At 46.1% G+C, this 19,430-nt stretch overlaps 1 protein-coding gene across 1 annotated transcript in view; it reads right to left on the bottom strand.

Annotated features, from left to right (window-relative positions):
* Positions 1–4,591: 4,591 nt before the first annotated feature.
* Positions 4,592–19,430, bottom strand: part of RELB (RELB proto-oncogene, NF-kB subunit) — a 33,876-nt gene continuing 19,037 nt past the window's right edge. Inside the window, 8 exon segments of the mRNA XM_032227655.1 lie at positions 4,592–5,418; positions 6,781–6,858; positions 10,974–11,045; positions 13,500–13,601; positions 13,604–13,639; positions 13,642–13,816; positions 16,119–16,156; positions 16,159–16,221. Coding sequence (XP_032083546.1) covers positions 4,964–5,418; positions 6,781–6,858; positions 10,974–11,045; positions 13,500–13,601; positions 13,604–13,639; positions 13,642–13,816; positions 16,119–16,156; positions 16,159–16,221 — 1,019 coding nt within the window. The 3' untranslated portion in view covers positions 4,592–4,963.

Raw genomic sequence — 19,430 nt, 5'->3', positions numbered from 1 at the left:
GAAGAGCAACCAAGATAATTAGGGGACTGGAGACTAAAATGGTTGCAGATTTGGCTAGTCTAGAGGGAAAAGGACTAGGGGACATGATAGCAGTATTCCAATATTTAAGGGGGGGAATCACCTATTCTCAAAACGCCTGAAGGCAGGACAAAAAAACAATGGATGGAAGCTATTGATGGATTAAGGAGGAATTCACTGACAGTGAGGAAAATTAACCAGTGGAACAGCTTGCCTCCAGATGTTGTGGCTGCTCCATCACTGGGGGTTTTGAAGAAGAGATTTGGACAGCCACTTGTCTCAAATTGTATAGGGTCTCCTACTCGAGCATGGGGCTGGACTAGAAAACCTCCAAGGTCCCTTCCAGCTCTATTCTCATTGATTGATTGGAAGGGGAAAAATGAGATCCGACTAAGGATAAAAAAGGGGAAGGACTGTTCCACCCCTAACAGAAAACACTTCAATCATCCTTTAAGGATCTCTACAGCTTCTCTACTTCAGCAGTCAGAGAAAACATTGCCACTCATTTACAAAAAGGGGTGCTAGTCCTCAAGATTCTTGCAGCTCCCCCCCTCCTCCTCCTTTCCAATTCCAGAAGATAAATGGGGCTCGTTGTTAACCGGGGACATGAGGCATTTTTTAGGGGAAGGGGAGACCTCTGGTTATAAAAGCGGGGGATTCTACGGAACCCTCACTCGCCTGTCCCCGAAAGAGAGACTCGCGGAGGCGACGGCCTCTCAGGCCGAGAGAAACCGTGCCAAGAGGGCTCTCAGACCCTCCAGGCGGCTTCTCCGCCCCCCACCCCCCATCCCCGTCCTCCGGCTCCGAAACGGCCTCTCCCCGGCCGCCGGTTGCCCTCGCCCGCTTAAAGGACAGGAGAGACCCCTCCTCACCCTGCGCCAAAGTCGCAGCTCCTTTCCCCCGGAAGCGGAAATGACTCGTTTCTATAGAGTAGCAACCGGGGGAGGAGAAAGAAGGCGCAACAGTCGGATCTCCCTGCGGCCCTCGGATTGGTCAAAGCAGGGTCCCGTGACCGCGAGGGTCTCAGCCAATCACAGCTCGAGTTAAGCTCCCTTCGCAATTGATGGCGCAGGTCAGAAGCCAACGAGCGGCGGCGGGGCTTGTACAGGTTCAGAGACGCGCAGGCGCAGAAAACGTAATGAGGATGGCGGGTTCGAATCCCGAGCGCCGCCTGCGGAGACGCGTGGCTGTTGGCTGAATTGTGGATTTGAATCATTCATTTGTCTGAAACCATGTCAGGTGTCCCCACCTGGTGCTTTCCCAGTGTGTTAAGTCAAGCATGGCAACATTAAGATGTGTGGACTTCAACTCCCAGAATTCCCCAGCCTGGGGAATTTCCCAGAATTCCCCCAACTCCCCATCAGACGTTTTGTGATCTCCAAAATGTAAAATTCCAATCTTGGAGCTACAGATACAAGTAGTCCTTGACTTATCAGTTCATTTAGTGACCAAAGTCACTGAGCAAAGGGACTTATGACCATTTTTCACACTTGCGACCGTTGCAGCACACAATTAAAATTCAAATGCTTGGCGATGGACTCATATTATGACGGCTGCCGTGTCCCGGGGTCACACGATCCACTTTTGCGACCAGATTGGGGCACCAGGTTCACTTAACGACCCGTATTACTAACTTAACAAGCGCTGTGATTCACATAACAACTGTGGCAAGAAATCTCACTTGATGTTCTCGTTTAGCAGCAGGTATTTTGGCCTCAGTTGTGGCCATAAGTCGGGGACTTACCTGGCGTTCCCTATATAAAAAAAAAAAATTCTGCGCGCCGTCATCTAAAAAAAAAAAGATCACTTCCATCCAAAAATAAAACACCCTGTTTTGGAAAGAGGGAAGAAAGATCGCTAAGAATACAGAAAGAATGATCGCACACAGAAGTCGCCAGATAAAATCTTTGTAATTTCTCCAGGTAATAAGCATCTCAAAAACACAAAATTTAAACCTTTTTTTTGAAAAACTATTGTTAAGAGAGATTAGCTTGGTGGCTCAACCCCATATGAAAAGAGTTTAATGGATACAAGTTCATCCTCAATTTACGACACCAGGGGGACCAGTTTGTTAAGTGAGTCGCAGCTGATTTTACGACGGATTTTTTGTCACGGTTGTTAAGTGAAACATTGCCATCTTTTAAGTGAATCTGGCTTTCCACTAGTGAGTTTGCTTGTCAGAATCCAGCTGGGAAGGTTGCAAATAGCGATTCCATAACTGTGGCATTTACTCCCAAGTTGACCCCTGTTCTTTAGCTGTTTTCTGGCAGCTCTGCGCATGTGCACACTGGGAACAGGCTCCAGCTGTTCTTCTGCCCCACTGATGTCTGACTCTGAAGGCAGCTGATAACTGGCATATGGCTCTGCCCCCCTCTCTGCCTCCGACACAGAGCCCTCATCCGAGCCTTCCCCAGACTCCAGGACTGGCCCATCTTCCTCTCCATCCTCCTCACTGTCCGAATCTGCTGCCAGCTCTTCTGGCAGGCCAACACCACTGACAAGCATTCGCTCGTGATCGTTCAAAATTTAAAATTCAGAGTCTTGGCAATGGGCATATGCAGTTTACAACAGTTCTTTGAGTGACTGTTCAAGTTACGATGGCACTGGAAAAAGTGATGTTATGACCATTTTTCACACTTAACGACCGTTGCAGCTTCCCCGTGGCCACGTGATCAAAATTCAGACGCTCGGCAACTGGTTCATACTTACGACAGTTGCAGTGTCTCAAGGTCATACGATTCCCCTTCTGCAGCCTTCTGATCAGCCAAGTCAATGGGGAAGTCAGATTTCCCTTACGATGCCCCTACAAATGGCAGGGATTCGCTTAACAGCCGTGGCAAGCAAAGTTCATTAAAATGGGGAAAAACTCATCTGTCTTCCTTAGTGACAGAAACTTTGGGCTCAACTGTGTGGTCGTTAAGGATTCTTGGAAGTAAGTTAAGGCACAATGGAATATTGTCTCCTGCGTTTTGATGATGATATTCAGCCCCAATTTATGGTGAACTGAAGTCCTCTGTGTGAATATCAGGAACCACCCTTTATAACCAAGGATGTTGTGATGGCAAGCTCGGACAGGCCCCCATATACGTGTCCTAGTGTCCCCCTAGTTACATCTGGCCATATGTTTAGGCAAAGGCGTCCAGGAAAGTCGCAATAAGTCACCTACATCATGACTTCATCGGTGCGATTACATCATGACATATAATGCCACTTCCCTCCAAGAGCTGTGGTGGTGCGGGAGTTTAGGATGCCCTATTGCAGGCTAAATTCTGCTGACCGCCGGCAGACTGCAATTTGGCAGTTCGATTCTCACCGGCTCAAGGTTGACTCAGCCTTCCATCCTTCCGAGGTGGGTCAACTAAGGACCCGGATTGTTGGGGGTCAAGAGGCTGACTCTGTAAACGACTTGGAGAGGGCTGTAAAAGCACTCTAAAGCGGTATATAAGTCTAAGCGCTATTGCTAGTGGCTGTGATGGCGTAATGGTTAGAATGCAGCACTGTAGGAAAACTCTGCCCACTGCCAGGAGTTCGATCCTAACCGACTCAAGGTGGGGACTCGGACTTCTATCCTTCCACGGTCGGTAAAATGAGGACCTGGATTGTTGGGGAGGGGGATATGCTGACTCTGTAAACCGCTTAGAGAGGGCTGTAAAGCACTGTGAAGTGGTATATAAGTCTAAACCAGTGTTTCTCAACCTTTGTGACTTTAAGTCCTGTGGACTTCAACTCCCAGAATCCCCTAGCCAGCATATCATAGCTGGCTGGGGAATTCTGGGAGTTGAAGTCCACAGGACTTAAAGTCACCAAGGTTGAGAAACACTGGTCTAAATGCTATTGCTATTGTTGAAGTCGATTGGCTATTGCAATAGGAGCCCTGGTGGGATAGTGGTTAGAATGTGGTATTGCAGGCTGACTCTGCCCACAGTCTGGAGTTCAAATCTCACCGGCTCAAGGTTGACACAGCCTACCATCCTTCCGAGGTGGGTCAAAGGAGGACCCAGATTGTTGGGGGGCAAGAGGCTGACTCTGTAAACCGCTTAGAGAGGGCTGTAAAGCACTGTGAAGCGGTATATAAGTCTAAGTGCTAATGCTATTATGCCATGTGTGCGGAAACTGTTAAAAGAGGCCAAACCCCCAAAATATTCAACAAGTGATTTGGATTAACTGTCCTGGGGCTATGGAGGGGGGAACCCCATAATTTGTGCATGGCTCAAAGGCACTTACATGGGTTTTTTTGTTCATATGTGGGTGTACACACATTTTAAGAAATAGGTCAGTGACTGATACACACATTGCATGAAAAAAGTGGCGTGCATAACTGATCCTCAGTCGTGTTTTGACATCACGCTAAGCCCTAAAATACAGGTAGTCTTCAACTTACGACCGCATTTCACTTAATGACCGTTGCAGCATCCCAGTGGTCACATGATCAAAATTCAGACGCTTGGCAACTGACTCAGATTTATGCCCGTCGCACTGTCCCCGGGAGTCACGTGATCCCCATTTGCCACCTTCCGACAAGCCAAGTCAAGGGGGAGGGGGGGGAGAGCCACATTCGCTTAACAACCGTGTGACTAACTTAACAACTGCGGGGATTCACTTAACGGCGGCGGCAAGGAAGGATCATAAAATGGGGCAAAACTGACGTAAGAAACGTCTCCCTTTCAGTCACAAACCTTTGGGGGCTCAGTTGCGGTCGTAAGTTGAGGACTACCTGTATTATTTTTCAACCTAGGTTCGCGCATCACGCTAAGCCCAACGCCAGGAAACCATCCTGCAGCTTCGCGGGAATTCGAAAACCCATCCAGTTCTCGCTGCTGAGTTTACGCGCTGCGAGAATCAAGGGAAACAGGAAGCACGCGCAGAGAATCCTTCCCGCCTAAGGATGCAATTTCTCTTCCGTTATCCCGCGATGAACGCCATCTTTTTCCATGTTTTTTTCACGTCATCTTCTCCCAGAGAGGGCCGTCCCGCAGAGATTACTACCAGGTTTGTCAGCGAGAAATAAATCTTTTGTTGGTTCCTCCCAAAATGGAGAGACTAGGGCCCTTCTGTCACACGCGTCTGCGGGGTTCTCCATTTCTAGATCTCCTTCCTCCTCTTTGTACTGGCTGGGGAACATGCTGCTTCCCACCAAGGCCGCCACATCTTCGGGCTCCGAATCCTCGGGCAGCACCAGAGGGATGGTGATGCCCGAATGGACCGAATAAGCATCAAGCAAGAATTCCTGTTCTGGCCTCTCTGCGTAGTTCGTAGCAGAGGGCAGAACCACGTCGCTCAAGCTGGGGCCGCTGTAAGGTGAAAATCCGGAAAACCGACCAAATTCCTCATAGAGATCCGGCAGCATGATACGTTCCATGCTGGGCAGGAAACCCCGATCTTGGGAGGATAAGGAGAAGTCTGGAAAAAAGGAAACGAAACGTGCGAGTAAGATTCGGGGTTTAGCGAAGACAAAACTGTTAATTAAGAATATGACTTTGAACCAGAAAAGGGAAGTACAAAGCCTGTTAGGGATTAACATGGCCCATAAAATACAATACTTGGGAATTTGACTCACGGAGAGATGTTCCTCTATCAAGGTAGATAACTATATGAAATTGCTACAACAGGTATCTAAGGATATGACTAATTGGAGTGGTAAACAACTGTCTTTGATGGGCAGGATTGCGACAGTTAAGACACATGTATTACCGAAATTTTTGTTTCTGTTTCAAACGGCACCAACTAAATTGGACAAATTTTTTTTTAAATCTTTGGAGACAATAGTGGCTCGATTTATATGGCAAGGCAAGAAAACACGAATTATAGCCCAAATGTTGCAAAAACGTAAAGAACTGGGTGGCTTCGGAGTACCCAACTGGGAAGCATATTATAATGCAGCAATTATGACATGGGTGAAGGATTGGGTGAGGTTGAGTAGAAGGCGCCTATTGGCTATAGAGGGACATGACCACCCCCGGGGATGGCATGCCTCCCTCCGGCAAGAAAGAGATACCCCCCATAGGTACTTCATGGGACATTACATTCGGAAGATTTTGATGGGGGTCTGGGAAAAGATGAGGAAAAAATACTATCTTAGGGTTCCGTGCTGTTCTACCTATATTACAAGAATCTTCAGCTTGCCTTCACTGGGGAGCAACCAGATAAGGCTCTATAGAACGCAGTGGGAGTCAGGCTCACGCCTCTTGCGGCTGCCCAAAATTCAAGGCTAGTTCCCTGCTTGACCCCCTCCTTCCAATCTGGCTGGGAGTTTGCCGAGGTGGCGCAGTGGTTAAATGCAGTACTGCAGGCTACTTCAGCTGACTGCAGCTCTGCAGTTCGGCTGTTCAAGTCTCACTGGCTCAGGGTTGACTCAGCCTTCCATCCTTCCGAGGTGGGTAAAATGAGGACCCGTATTGTTGTTGGGGGCAATATGCTGACTCTGTAAACCGCTTAGAGAGGACTGAAAGCCCTATGAAGCGGTATATAAATCTAACTGCTATTGCTATTGCCAACATCTCTCCAGCCCATGAGTTTGACTCTTCCTAGGGATCGTGAAGTCCTTCGACTCAACCCTGAAGGAAGGTCTTCAGATGGTTCCAATGCAGTCTTTCCCAACCTTGGCCCCTTCCCAAAGTGTAGGCCTCAACTCCCAGAGTTCTCATCCATGGCTATGTTGACTAGGGAATTCTGGGATCTGAAGTCCATGGAAAGGCTCCTGGTTAGGAGACAGCGTTTTTTCTAGTGTGGGGCTGAGAAGGCAGGGGGTTATCGCATTCTGACCTGCTGAAGGAGTCAAGTTGAAATGGTCCAGATAGTCAGGCTTCTTCTTCTTCCTTTTTGCTTCAATCCCATGAGGATCTGGAAAAGCAAAGAGGACGTTAACACCTGGCCACCAAGGTCAGGTTTCCCCAGGTGTGCCCCAACCCCGCCGACTCAGATCTAGGAACGCCTTCATGGCAAGAATAAACATTCTTGAGGGTACGCAAGAAGAAACTCAATTAAAAGACGGAGGAAGGAGACCATCAAGCTTGGAATGACACTAAACGTTATCGTTCCAAGAAATGCAGCCATTTCAAAGCAGAACTCCGAGGCAGGTTGATTCCTCGAAGAACAAGTTCGGAGACCACAACTGGTCCAGAATGCAGCCGCGCGAGCGATATTGGGTGTATCAAGATACACCCATGTTACACCTATCCTCCGCGAGCTGCACGGTCTTCGAACGTGCTTCAAGGTGCTGGTTATCACCTTTAAAGCCCTGCATGGCCTAGGACAGTGATGGGCAACCTTTTTGGGGTGGTGTGTCAAAAATCGGCAAAAAATCGAGCATAACTCGCGTTGTGTGTCACTTCGACAAAAACATAATTTTGCGCAATTTATAGTTTAAACTACAAAAATATATAATTGCAATATAATTGTATTTAATAAACCAAAAACAAATTATTTAACATACCTGCTTAGTAACTTCTTTGTTCATCAGTCACTTTTTTCAATGCCATTGTAACTCTGGTCACTAAATGTTTTTCCCCTCCTCGAGACTCCTCACTTCTTCCTTCATTCCTCTTGCTTATCTACCTTCACCTTATCTGTCTTCTGCTCTTTCCCTCTCTTCCTTCCTTTCTCCTTCCATCCTCTCTTCTTTCCTCACTCACTCCCTTTCTCCTTTCCTCTTCCTCCTCCTTCCATTCTTTCAGCTTCATTTCTTTTGCCTATCTACCTTCTCTGTCTTTCTGCTCTTTCCCTGTCTTCCCCTTTCCTCCCTCCCTCCCTTCTTTCCTTTCTAGTTCCATCTTTTCTTCTTTCCTCTCTCCCTCCCTTTTTCTTTTTCCTTCCTTCCTCTTTCCTCTTGCCTATCAACTTCATCCTCTTTGTCTTTCTGCTCTTTCCCTCTCTTCCCCTTTTCTTCCTACCTCCTTCCCTCTTTTCTCCCTCCCTTCTTCTTTTTCTTCTTTTTTTATTCCATCTTCCTCCTTCTCCTCCCATTCTTTCTCCTTCCATCCATCTTTTCTCCTTCCATCTTCTCCCCCCTCCCTTCTTCTTTTCCTTCCCCCCTCCCTCCTTCCTTCCTCTCCTTCCCTTTCTCGCACACAGGAAGGGGAGGGAGGCTTTCTAGTCGCTTTCACAGCATAATTTCTTTATCTAACTTTAAAAAACAGTGTGCAAATCAAACTTGAGATTTTCGTAACCTGCGAAGCACCAAGTTATTATCTTCTGTTGTTACAAATTCGCAGCTACTCCATTCTTTCCGATAGGGAACTGCATTTCCCAAGATGCCTCAGGTCCTCAAAGCGCTGAACGCGGTTTTGCAATTGACTCCAGCGAGGCCCGGTAGCCGCCGGCTGGGGTGGCTGTCAAGGCGCTGACAGCGGAGCAGACGCGCCGTTTGTTACTGCTTCCAGCAATCGAGACGGACGAGGGAAGCGGCGGTGGCGGACGTCAGCAGCGACTGTAACGACCGCGGGGCGAGGTGCGGAGGAAGAACGGAAGGTCCCTCCCGCCCGCGACGACGGCTCCAGCCATGGACGAGCAGGCTGGCCCCGGCGTCTTCCAACAACAACAACAACGCGCTGCTCTTGCCGCCACCTCCGGGTGGGAAGCAACCACGCCTTGCCAACTCGCTTCCCACCTCAGCACAGGGGCCGCACAGGCGTGGTTGCTTCCCATCCGGAGTGGCGGCAAGAGCAGTGCGTTGTTGTTGTTGGGGCCAGCCTGGTCGTCCATGGCTGGAGCCGTCGTCGCGGGCAGGAGGGACCTTCCGTTCTTCCTCCGCACCTCGCCCGAGCAGTCGTTACAGTCGCTGCCGACGTCCGCCACCGCCGCTTCTAATTAATATAATTCTCCCTCTCTTTTCACTCTCTCTCCAGCACACAAACGCAAATGCATAGGGCAGCCCACCTCACACACAGGTAACTCCGGGCAGCTTACAACATTATGATGCACGTCTCCCCATAGGAGAGGAGATGGGGAAGCCGGGGGCCCGGAGATCACCGGGGATGCCGAGGATGCCTTACCAATCGAAAGCCGGCGTACCTCGTCATAATGGGGGATGGATTTCTTGCCAGGAAACGCGAGGGTTGGACAACGGCGGAGGCTCGGGTTTGTTTTTTTCCCCGGGAATAAAAGTGAACATAAGACTTCTAAATCCCCAGCAAGAAAAGAAATGCAACTATAGTGGTCTCTCCCCCCCTTCCTCTAAAGAACAAATGTTATCCTGCCGCAGAAGCGAAGAAATCTCAGATTTCGTCCTTCTGCAACAGCCTCCCTCGGGATCCCGCTCCTCCGCTACAGATGCATCGCGTCCCAACAGCGGAACGTCTGGTCACCTTAGGGATGAATCCTGTGCGTGTCACCCCAAATGGCTACGCGTGTCAGCACTGACACACGTGTCATAGGTTCGCCATCACTGGCCTAGGACCTGGATATCTACGGGACCGTCTTCTGCCACACACCTCCCAGCGTCCGATAAGATCCCACAGGGTGGGTCTTCTCCGGGTGCCGTCAACTAGACAGTGTCGTTTGCCGACTCCTCGAGGGAGGGCCTTCTCTGTGGCTGCCCCAGCCCTATGGAACGATCTACCCCCCAGAGATCCGGACCCTCCCCACTCTCGCGGCCTTCCGCAAAGCCATTAAGACCTGGCTTTTCCAGCAGGCCTGGGGCTGTTGACCTCTTGAATGAGGTCCAGCCCCATTAAGGCTGAGTGCATGTTGTATCTCTTTTAACTTGTCTTCTACTTTTTAAACTTTTTAGTATTCCTTTTATTGTTTTTTATGTAAGCCGCCCGGAGTCCTTCGGGATTGGGCGGCATAAATTTATTAAACTCGAACTATCTGGGAACACCGTCTTGGTGGAAAGCCAGTTCTGAATATTCTCGCGCTTTCCACAACCTTAAAAGTAAAAGTTCCCAGTCTTCTCACAACAATAAACCACATTGTCCAATCTGGCTTTTAGCTGGTTGCCTGGTTACATCTCTCTCCTCCTCCTCCTCCTCTGGCTGGCCAGCTGTTGGAATGTCTCTGTCTCATCAGAGAGCTGTTGTGTTTTGTCTACCAAACCCCCTCTTTCACTAACCCCCTTCAGCTCCACGCTGTGCCAGCCTGAGAAAGGAACAGCCGCCTCCAAGGGCAGCAGTTAGACTTATATACCGCTTCATAGGGCTTCCAGCCCTCTCTAAGCGGTTTACAGAGTCAGCATATCGCCCCCACAGTCTGGGTCCTCATTTCACCCACCTCGGAAGGATGGAAGGCTGAGTCAACCTTGAGCCGGTGAGATTAGAACCGCTGAACTGCAGATAACAGTCGGCTGAAGTGGCCTGCAGTACTGCACCCTAACCACTGCGCCACCTCGGCTCTTGTTACGAAAGATATGGATACCGATATGGAAAACTGTTGTAAATGTAAATTTGTCTCTTGTGTTTTGTCTTTTAAATGTTAGCAAATTCAATAAATACTTTTTTTTAAAAAAAAAAGACCAATATGCTCAAGTGCAGGCTTTTACAGGATAACAACTGGCTATGTGAAGGCAGAGAGATGCAGAGCCCGGCATATCTGCTGGTATGTTCTACTACCAGAAATGACTTGTTTTTGGCCAACGACAAAGCCAAGAAGGCAGCTTCATTTAGGCTAAAACTGGATCTGGATACCGATGAAGAAAAAAAAAACAAGGGCAGATTATTCCTGTCAAACACCAGGGAAATCAGGAGATTCTGAAGTTCAAGTGAGTGTAAAGATTTATTGCCAGCTTAAGCTCTCTACAAGAATCCGGCCAACTGATGGTTAAGGGAAATGAGCGGAGGATAAGCGAGGCATTCAAGGTAGGCTGGATTTATATATTTTGTGGACTTGCAGGGACTCGTGAGTGATGACACGTTTGACCTCCCTCGAGCTCAGCCTGATCATCTCCTACTACAATCCGGTTTCTACCGGCAATGTTACACTGCTTTTACACCCCTAACCCCCCCCCCCCAAAGGATACATACCTGGACCAGAAAGTTCTTCCAGGACATCAGGCATACCTTGCTTCCGTTTTTTGTTGACCCGGTATGTATCTGTGTAAAGAAAGAATTATTCATTGATTCTGAGATATCTGACCCAGGGTTCAAACACAGAAGAGAGGAAAGTACTTAGGCTCTTAAGAACAGGGAGTCCTCCACTTATGATCACAAGTGGGTGGAATTTCCATGGTCGTCGTTAAGTGAGTGATGCCGAATTTTGGGACCTTTTTGCCATGGGTCATTGTTCTGACCCCCCCCCCCACCTTGTCCGTTCAAAAACGAAAGCCAAACAGAACGTTCAAAGGAATGTTTTTATCAGTTCCGACTCTTGCTGGCTGTGAGCCCAAAATAAACACAGATAAATGCTCTGGCAAAAGTCCTCACTCACTAAACAAACAGGATTATATAAATCAAGTCACTTATCCAGGTGATTTTCTCGATGGAAACAGGAGTATATAAATCGAGTCACTTATCCAAGTGCTTTTCTCGATGTTGCACACGAACGGAGAACGTTGACTCGAACAGAAACGGAACGCTGACTTCTGCAACCAGGGCGTGGCACCATCAGTCTTTTATCCACAGGAGATCCTAACGAGCCACAGCTGCTCGTTATCATCCTGTGAGTCCTCAATGTGCTCCTTACGTCGGTCAGCCCTTCTCCTGCGTGCATCCCGAAACAACTCACAGGAGGTTTCTGTGTCAGCCTCTCTCACTGATCCAAGGCTCAGGTCTGCTCGAGCCTGCTCGGAGTCAGAACCCTGTCCAGGGCCTCCCTTCCTCCAGGCCTGACTCAGGGCCCCTCGCTGTCAGAGTCTGATAGCACTCCCAAAGATCCTGCGAGCCACAACAGGTCATTAAGAGAATCATATGGTCATTAAGTAAATCTGGGTTTCCCCGTTGTCTTTGCTTATCAGAGACCAGCTGGGAAGTTGCAGATCACATGACCCTGGGACGCTGCCACCATCATAAATAGAGTGCAAATAGATTGGATAGCCATCTGAAACGGTATACGGTTTCCTGCCTAGGCAGGGGTTGGACTAGAAGACCTCCAAGGTCCCTTCCAACTCTGCTATTGTATTGTATTATAGAGGCTGGGTTGCCAGGCACTGAATTTTGATCACGTGACCATGGGACGCTGTGACGTTCGTAAAGCGTCAACTAGTCTTAAGTCACTTTTTCCAGCGATGTCATAACTTGAACAGTCGCTAAACGAATGGTTGTAAGTCAAGGAGTGCACATAATCCTTGCCTTAGGATCACAAACGAGCCCAAAACATCCCTCGCTAAGCAGGACAATTGTGAAGTGAGTTGTGCCCCATTTTACCATTTCTTGCCACTGTTGTTAAGTGGATCATCGCGTTGCCTAAGTTAGTCCACAGGCTAAGTGAATCCATTTCCCCATTGACTTGGCTTGCCAGGAAGTTGCAAAAGGGGATCACGAGGCCCTGGCAACCGTCATAAATACGAGCCAGTTGACAAGGCTCCAATATACAATATAGCAGGAAGGGACCGTGGAGGTCTTCTAGTCCAACCCCCTGCCTAGGCAGGAAACCCTAGACTGTTTCAGACAAATGGCTATCCAACATGTTTTAAAGATTTCCAATGTTGGGGCATTTACAACTTCTGGAGGCAAGCTCTTCCACTGATTCATTGTTCTCAGTATCAGGAAATTGTTCCTTAATTCTAGGTTGCTTCTCTCCCTGATTAGCAATAGCAATAGCAATAGCAGTTAGACTATATACCGCTTCATAGGGCTTTCAGCCTCTCTAAGTGGTTTACAGAGTCAGCATATCGCCCCAACAATCTGAGTCCTCATTTACCCACTCGGAAGGATGGAAGGCTGAGTCAACCTGAGCCGGTGAGATTTGAACCGCTGAAATGCAGATAACAGTCACCTGAAGTAGCCTGCAGTGCTGCACTCTAACCACTGCGCCACCTCGGCTCTCCCAATGGGCTTCCACCCATTGCTTCTTGTTCTACTCTCAGGTGCCTTGGAAAATAGTTTGACTCCTCTTCTTTGGGGCAACCCCTGAGATACTGGAAGACTGATATCATGTCTCCCCTGGTCCTTCTTTCCATTAAACTAGACATACCAGTTCCTGCAACCGTTCTTCATAGTTTTAGCCTCCAGTCCCCTAATCCTCTTTGTTGCTCTTCTCTGCACTCTTTCTAGAGTCTCCGCATCTTTTTTACATCATAGCGGCCAAAACTGAATGCCATATTCCAAGCGTGGCCTTCCCAAGGCCTTATAAAGTGGTATCAACCCTTCATCTGATCTTGATTCTCTCCCTCTGTTTATGCAGCCTAGAACTGTGTTGGCTTTTTGGCAGCTGCTGCACACGGCTGGCTGTTTAAATGCTTGTCCACTAGGACTCCAAATTCTGATGATGTGACAGTATGGATGCCATAAAGGACGTAAGTGTGAAAAACAGTCAGAAGTCACTTTTTGTAACTTCACACCGTCACTAAACTAATGGTGTAAATAGACAGCTTCTCCATCTCCTGTCTCACCTGTCTTTGGGCAGGTAGGTGAAGGGGAACGGTTCGCTGGAAACGCTGTCCGTCAAGCGACGCAGGTACACCTCCACTTCCACAGGCTCCAGGATGTCCAGGTGTGGTAAGGGGGGGTCTTGAAGACGATGGCGATCTGCGATGGACATCCGCTTGGGAAAAATCAGCTTTGCCTTCCCAAGCGTCTTTCCGGAAAACGACGGAAATGTCTCTGCCAAGTAAGATGGTGAAGCAACGATTAGGAGGGTTGGGAACCAAATTCAAGGAATCTAAATTTCCAGCCTGGGCAGAAATTTGGAAACTAGGCAGTGGAAGAGGCTAGAGATGGAGAGAAACGCCTAGATTGAACAGCCAAAAAATAGATGCAGACAGAATCAAAGATCGAGAGAGGAATATGGGAGACAAGTTTAAAAAAAATGCATAGCAATTAAAGTATTGAAGCGGGCAAGAAAACGATGGATAGATTTTCTTTTATTGTTATTGTTCTGATTTGTTTCTTTCTTTTTTTTTCTCTCTCTCCCCCGCTCTTTCCTTTTTTAGGTAGGTGACACGAATAGAAGTTAGGTAGGATAGAAAGAAAACATCTTTTAATAAAGGGTGACACAGCTAAAAGTCAGGATAAGAGATGGGAATAAGAGAAAGGGGGAAGGTTAATTATACATTTTAATACAATAAAATAGAGCAATAACAAGAGAAAACATGGAACAGTTGAATAATGACAGATGCAAATGAATATGGTTGTGTATTACTATTAGAATATATAAGTTGGTTGAATGTAATAATTTAATAATAATGTAATATAATAAAAAATGTAATAATTTAATAATAAAAAGTAATAATTTAATAATAAAATGTAATATTTAATAAAGAAAATGTAATAATTTAATAAAAAAATGTAATAATTTAATAATGAAAATGTAATAATAATAAAATGTAATAATTTAATAATAAAAATGTAATAATTTAATAATAAAATGAAATAATTAATAATAAAATGTAATAATTAATAATAAAAATGTAATAATTAATAAAGAAAATGTAATAATTTAATAATAAAATGTAATAATTTAATAATAAAAATGTAATAATTTAATAATAAAATATGATCAATTTTATTAGTTTATTTGTATTATAAAAAGAGCCGAGGTGGCGCAGTAGTTAGGGTGCAGTACTGCAGGCCACTTCAGCTGACTGTATCTGCAGTTCAGCGGTTTCTAACTCACGGCTCAAGGTTGACTCAGCCTTCCATCCTTCCTTCCATTCCAGGTGGGTGAAATGAGGACCCAGACTGTGGGGGCAATTTGCTGACTCTGTAAACCACTATGAAGCGGTATATAAGTCTAACTGCTACTGCTATTGCTAGATTCATTAAAGAATCTTTATTAAAGCTCGTTAAATAACTTCCAAAGTTGTGAATGCCCCAACACTGGAAGTCTTTAGAAGATGTTGGATAGTCATTTCTCTGAAGTGGTGTAGGGTTTCCTGCCTAGGCAGGGGGTTGGACTAGAAGACCTCCAAGGTCCCTTCCAACTCTGCTATTGTATTGTAAGAAAGGATGCAGAAAAGGAGGGACAGAATTAAAGGCGAATTGCAAAAATGAAAATATTGCTTATTTATTTTAAATAATGAAATGAATTGTTGAATTGCCCCATGGCGAGTTCTCTGGGGCGAGCTGGGCTGCAGCGAGTTGGCCCACTCTGCTTGTGGACTTCAACTCCCAGAATTCCTCAGCCAGCAAAGCCTTGAGGGGAAAGAGCCTCAATGAGGCTTTCCCCTGAAGGGGCTTTTGTGCTTTTTTTTCCAAGCTCCAGCTGAGGAATGCTGGGAGTTGAAGTCCACCCATCTTCAGGTTCCTCAGCTAGACTAACACTGCTCTAAGCAACAAAACCTGGATTAAACTTCATGGCCTTTAACTATCATCTGAACAGGCTCATTTTTTATGTTTCTGGCTTGTTTTAGAACAGTGTTTTTCAACCTTGGCAACTTGAAGATGTCCAGACTTCAACTCCCCAGAATTCCCCAGCCAGCATTCGCTGGCTGGGGAATTCTGGGAGTTGAAGTCCGGACATCTTCAAGTTGCCAAGGTTGAAAACACTGTTTTAGAACCATAAATACCAGGTTCCCACACCCTGTCTAGGCCAGAATCTTTACTACAAGTCGTTCTCAACCATTCGTTCAGTGCGTGTTGAAGTTACAGTGGACCGAGAAATGACTTACGACCGCTTTTCACACTTGTGACTGTTGCGCAACCCCATGACCACACAATTAAAATTCAGTTAGCAAACGGATTCGCATTATGACCGCTGCAGCGTCATCATATGATCCCGCTGGCAATCTGACGAGCAAATCAATAGGGAAGCCAGGTTCACTTAACGGCTGTGTGACTAATTAACCCCTGTGCTGATTCGCTTAACAACGCTGCAAGGAAGGTTGTGGAATGGGGCAATATTCACTTAAGGACTGTCTCGTTTCTGGGCGCAAATGTGGTCGTAAGTCGAGGACTATCTGTACTTATCATTTGGGCCTAGATAGAACTATAGAGGGGACCTAATTGATCAAATTAGTAGAATGTAAGTAGAGGTAAGGCCCTGGTGTCCCCTCACCCCCCCACCCCAAGTACCTTTCTGGACTTGTCGCACAGCAGATAAAATTCTTCGCGCCAACGCAGGTTCCCTGTTCTTTGTTCATCCGGTAGATTTTGAGCTCCGACGTGTTTGTGGATTCTGTGCAGGCAGAAAGCAAAGGAATTTTTTTTAAAAAAATTCCCACTTTGCATAAGTAGATGCCTTGCAAATGAAGGAGAATAAACCTATCCCTAGATCATATTGCAGGATCCAATCTGAGTCGGTCACAGGGGAGCAGAGTAGAGTAGAGTAAAATGAGTAGAATTGAGTAGAGTAGAGTAGAGTAGAGTAGAGAATAGAAGAGAATAGAAAATAGAATGGATAGGATAGAATAGAATAGAAAGAATAGCGATAGAATTAGGAATAGGAATAGAATAGAATAGGGAATAGAATTAGATAGGAATAGAACAGAATAGAATAGAATAGGGAATAGAATTAGGAATAGGATAGGAATAGGAATAGAATAGAGAATAGAATTAGGAATAGGAATAGAATAGAATAGGGAATAGGAATAGGAATAGGAATAGGAATAGGAATAGAATAGGGAATAGAATTAGAAATAGGAATAGAATTAGGAATGGAATAGATAGAATAGCAAATAGAATTAGGAATAGGAATAGGAATAGAATAGAATAGAATAGGGAATAGAATTAGGAATAGGAATAGAACAGAATAGAATAGAATAGGGAATAGAATTAGAATAAGAATAGAACAGAATAGAATAGAATAGAGAATAGAATTAGGAATAGAATAGAATAGAATAGGGAATAGAATTAGGAATAGGAATAGGAATAGGAATAGGAAAGAATAGGGAATAGAATTAGAAATAGGAATAGCATTAGAAATAGGAATAGAATAGAATAGAATAGCGAATAGAATTAGGAATAGGGAATAGAATAGAATAGAATAGGGAAAATAGGGAATAGAATAGGATAGGAATAGAATAGAATAGATAGGGAGAATTAGGAATAGGAATAGAACAGAATAGAATAGATAGGGAATAGAATTAGGAATAGGAATGGAATAGGAATAGGAATAGGAATAGAACAGAACAGAATAGAATAGAGAATAGAATTAAGAAATAGGAATAGAATAGAATAGGGAATAGAATTAGGAATAGGAATAGGAATAGGAATAGGAATAGGAATAGAATAGAGAATAGAATTAGGAATAGAATAGAATAGAATAGAAACTCTTTATTGGCCAAGTGTGATTGGACGCACAAGGAATGTGTCTTCGGTGCAGATGCTCTCAGTGTACATAAAGAAAAATAAAATAGAAGTCCGAGTTTTGGACTCGTGCTGGAACATCCATGGAGATTCTCAGTCATCAGGTGCCTCAAAGGTGCCTTTGAAAAGGCAGTCTTGGACTCTGTTTCTTTTTCCTTTGAGGGAGAGAAGACATTTCGCTCCTCATCCAAGAAGCTTCCTCAGTTCTGGATGATGTCAAAACAAATCCTTTCGCCCCCCCGCCCACTTCATCTATCCAGAAACTGGGGCGCTTCTGGATGAGAAGCGAAATGTCTTCTCTTTCCTCAAAGTATAAAAAATACAGACTTTTGAAAAAACATCTTTTTCTTCAGCCAAGAAATTAAAAGGCTTGCTCCGGGGAGGAAAGCAATGGCAAATCTAGACAGCAGACAAAAAAGCAGAGACATCTCCCTGCCAACAAAAGTATGTCTAGTCAAGGCGATGGTTTTCCCAGTTGCAATGGATGGCTGTGAAGATTGGACCATAAGGAAGGCTGAGCGCCAAGAATGGAGGCCTTTGAACTCTGGTGCCGGAGAAGACTCCTGCATTGAGTCCCTTGGACTGCAAGGCCATCCAACCGGTCAGTCCTAGAGGAGATCAACCCTGACTGCTCTTCAGAAGGCCAGAGCCTGAAGAGGAAACTAAAAGACTTTGGCCACGTAATGAGAAGGAAGAAGGACTCCCTGGAGAAGAGCCTCATGCTGGGAGAGATTGAGGGTAAAAGAAGAAGGGATGGCAGAGAAGGAGGTGGCTGGATGGAGTCACCAAAGCAGTCGGAGTGAGCTGAATGGACTCCAGAGGATGGTAGAGGACAGGAAGGCCTGGAGGAATGTTGTCCATGGGGTTGCGATGGGTTGGACACGACTTCGCAACTCACAGCATCTCCCTCTCTCCCTCTCTCTCTCTCTCTCTTATCTACCTACCTTACCTACCTACCTATCTCAAGTACTTTTGCCACCTGATGAGAAGGAAGGACTCCCTGGAGAAGAGCCATGCTGGGAATGATGGAGGGCAAAGAAGAAGGGACGGGAGAGAAGGAGGAGGCTGGATGGAGTCACTGAAGCAGTCAGCGTGAGCTTCTATGGACTCCAGAGGATGGGAGGACAGGAAGGCCTGGAGGAACATTGTCCAGGGGGTCGTGGATGGGTCGGACACGACTTCACAACTAACAACAACATGTGCCCTAAAAGTTTGGGGCCAATGAACAATTCAGATTGGATCCTGAGGTGTCTTGTTGCTTGTCAACTCCCCCATCCACTTCCTCCAACTTTACACACACACATACAAACACACCACACACACACCTCAACCGGACTCCATGTCAGGGAAATGCTGATTTGCAGAGAACGTGCACAATTTTCAGTACAGGCCCCAAAACGCACCCAGGAGCAACAAAACCTATTCTAATGTCTAGGGTGATTTTATGGAGGACAGGGGAGGACCACCCGACAAAACATAAAAATAAAAATCCCACCACAATTGTGTGACTGACAATGCACAAAGTTTCTTTTTTTTGGGGGGGGGGGGGGACCACCGGATAACAAATACCATACCAACATTGGCAGGGTTTTTTTTTGTTCCATAACACATTTTCACTAGAAAGAAAAAGGCTATTTTCACGGCTTGCAGTTCTGTTTTCTATTTTCCGTTTCAAAACCAAATCACTAAAACAGCCCTTTCTCAGACCACATTTCCTGATGGGGTTGTTTTTTTAGGGTGTGTGTGTGTGTGTGTGTGTGCGTGTGTGTGTGTGTGTGTAAAGGAATGGAGGAAGTGGATGGGGGGTACGTGCAACTCTGCTGGAAACATCAGATTTCCCCAAAAACAATAAATAAGGACACTGCAAACAGCATTGCCTTCCTAACTTCTGGCAACTTCAAAATTTATTTCTAACTTGCCCTTAGTGTTTTTTCTTCCTTCCTTCCTTCCTGTCCTTCCTTCCTTCCTTCCTTCCTTCCTTCCTTTCCACCCCCCTTCCCTCCCTCCTTTTCTTTCCTTCCTTCCTTCCTCTCTCCCTGCTTCTCTTTCCCTTATTCCCTCTATCCATCCATCCATCCC

The sequence above is a fragment of the Thamnophis elegans genome, chromosome 12 (genome assembly GCF_009769535.1).
Source record: "Thamnophis elegans isolate rThaEle1 chromosome 12, rThaEle1.pri, whole genome shotgun sequence".
NCBI classification, from domain to species: domain Eukaryota; kingdom Metazoa; phylum Chordata; class Lepidosauria; order Squamata; family Colubridae; genus Thamnophis; species Thamnophis elegans.
Note: the sequence above shows the minus strand (reverse complement) of the source record. Positions and strands in the feature narration are given on the sequence as shown.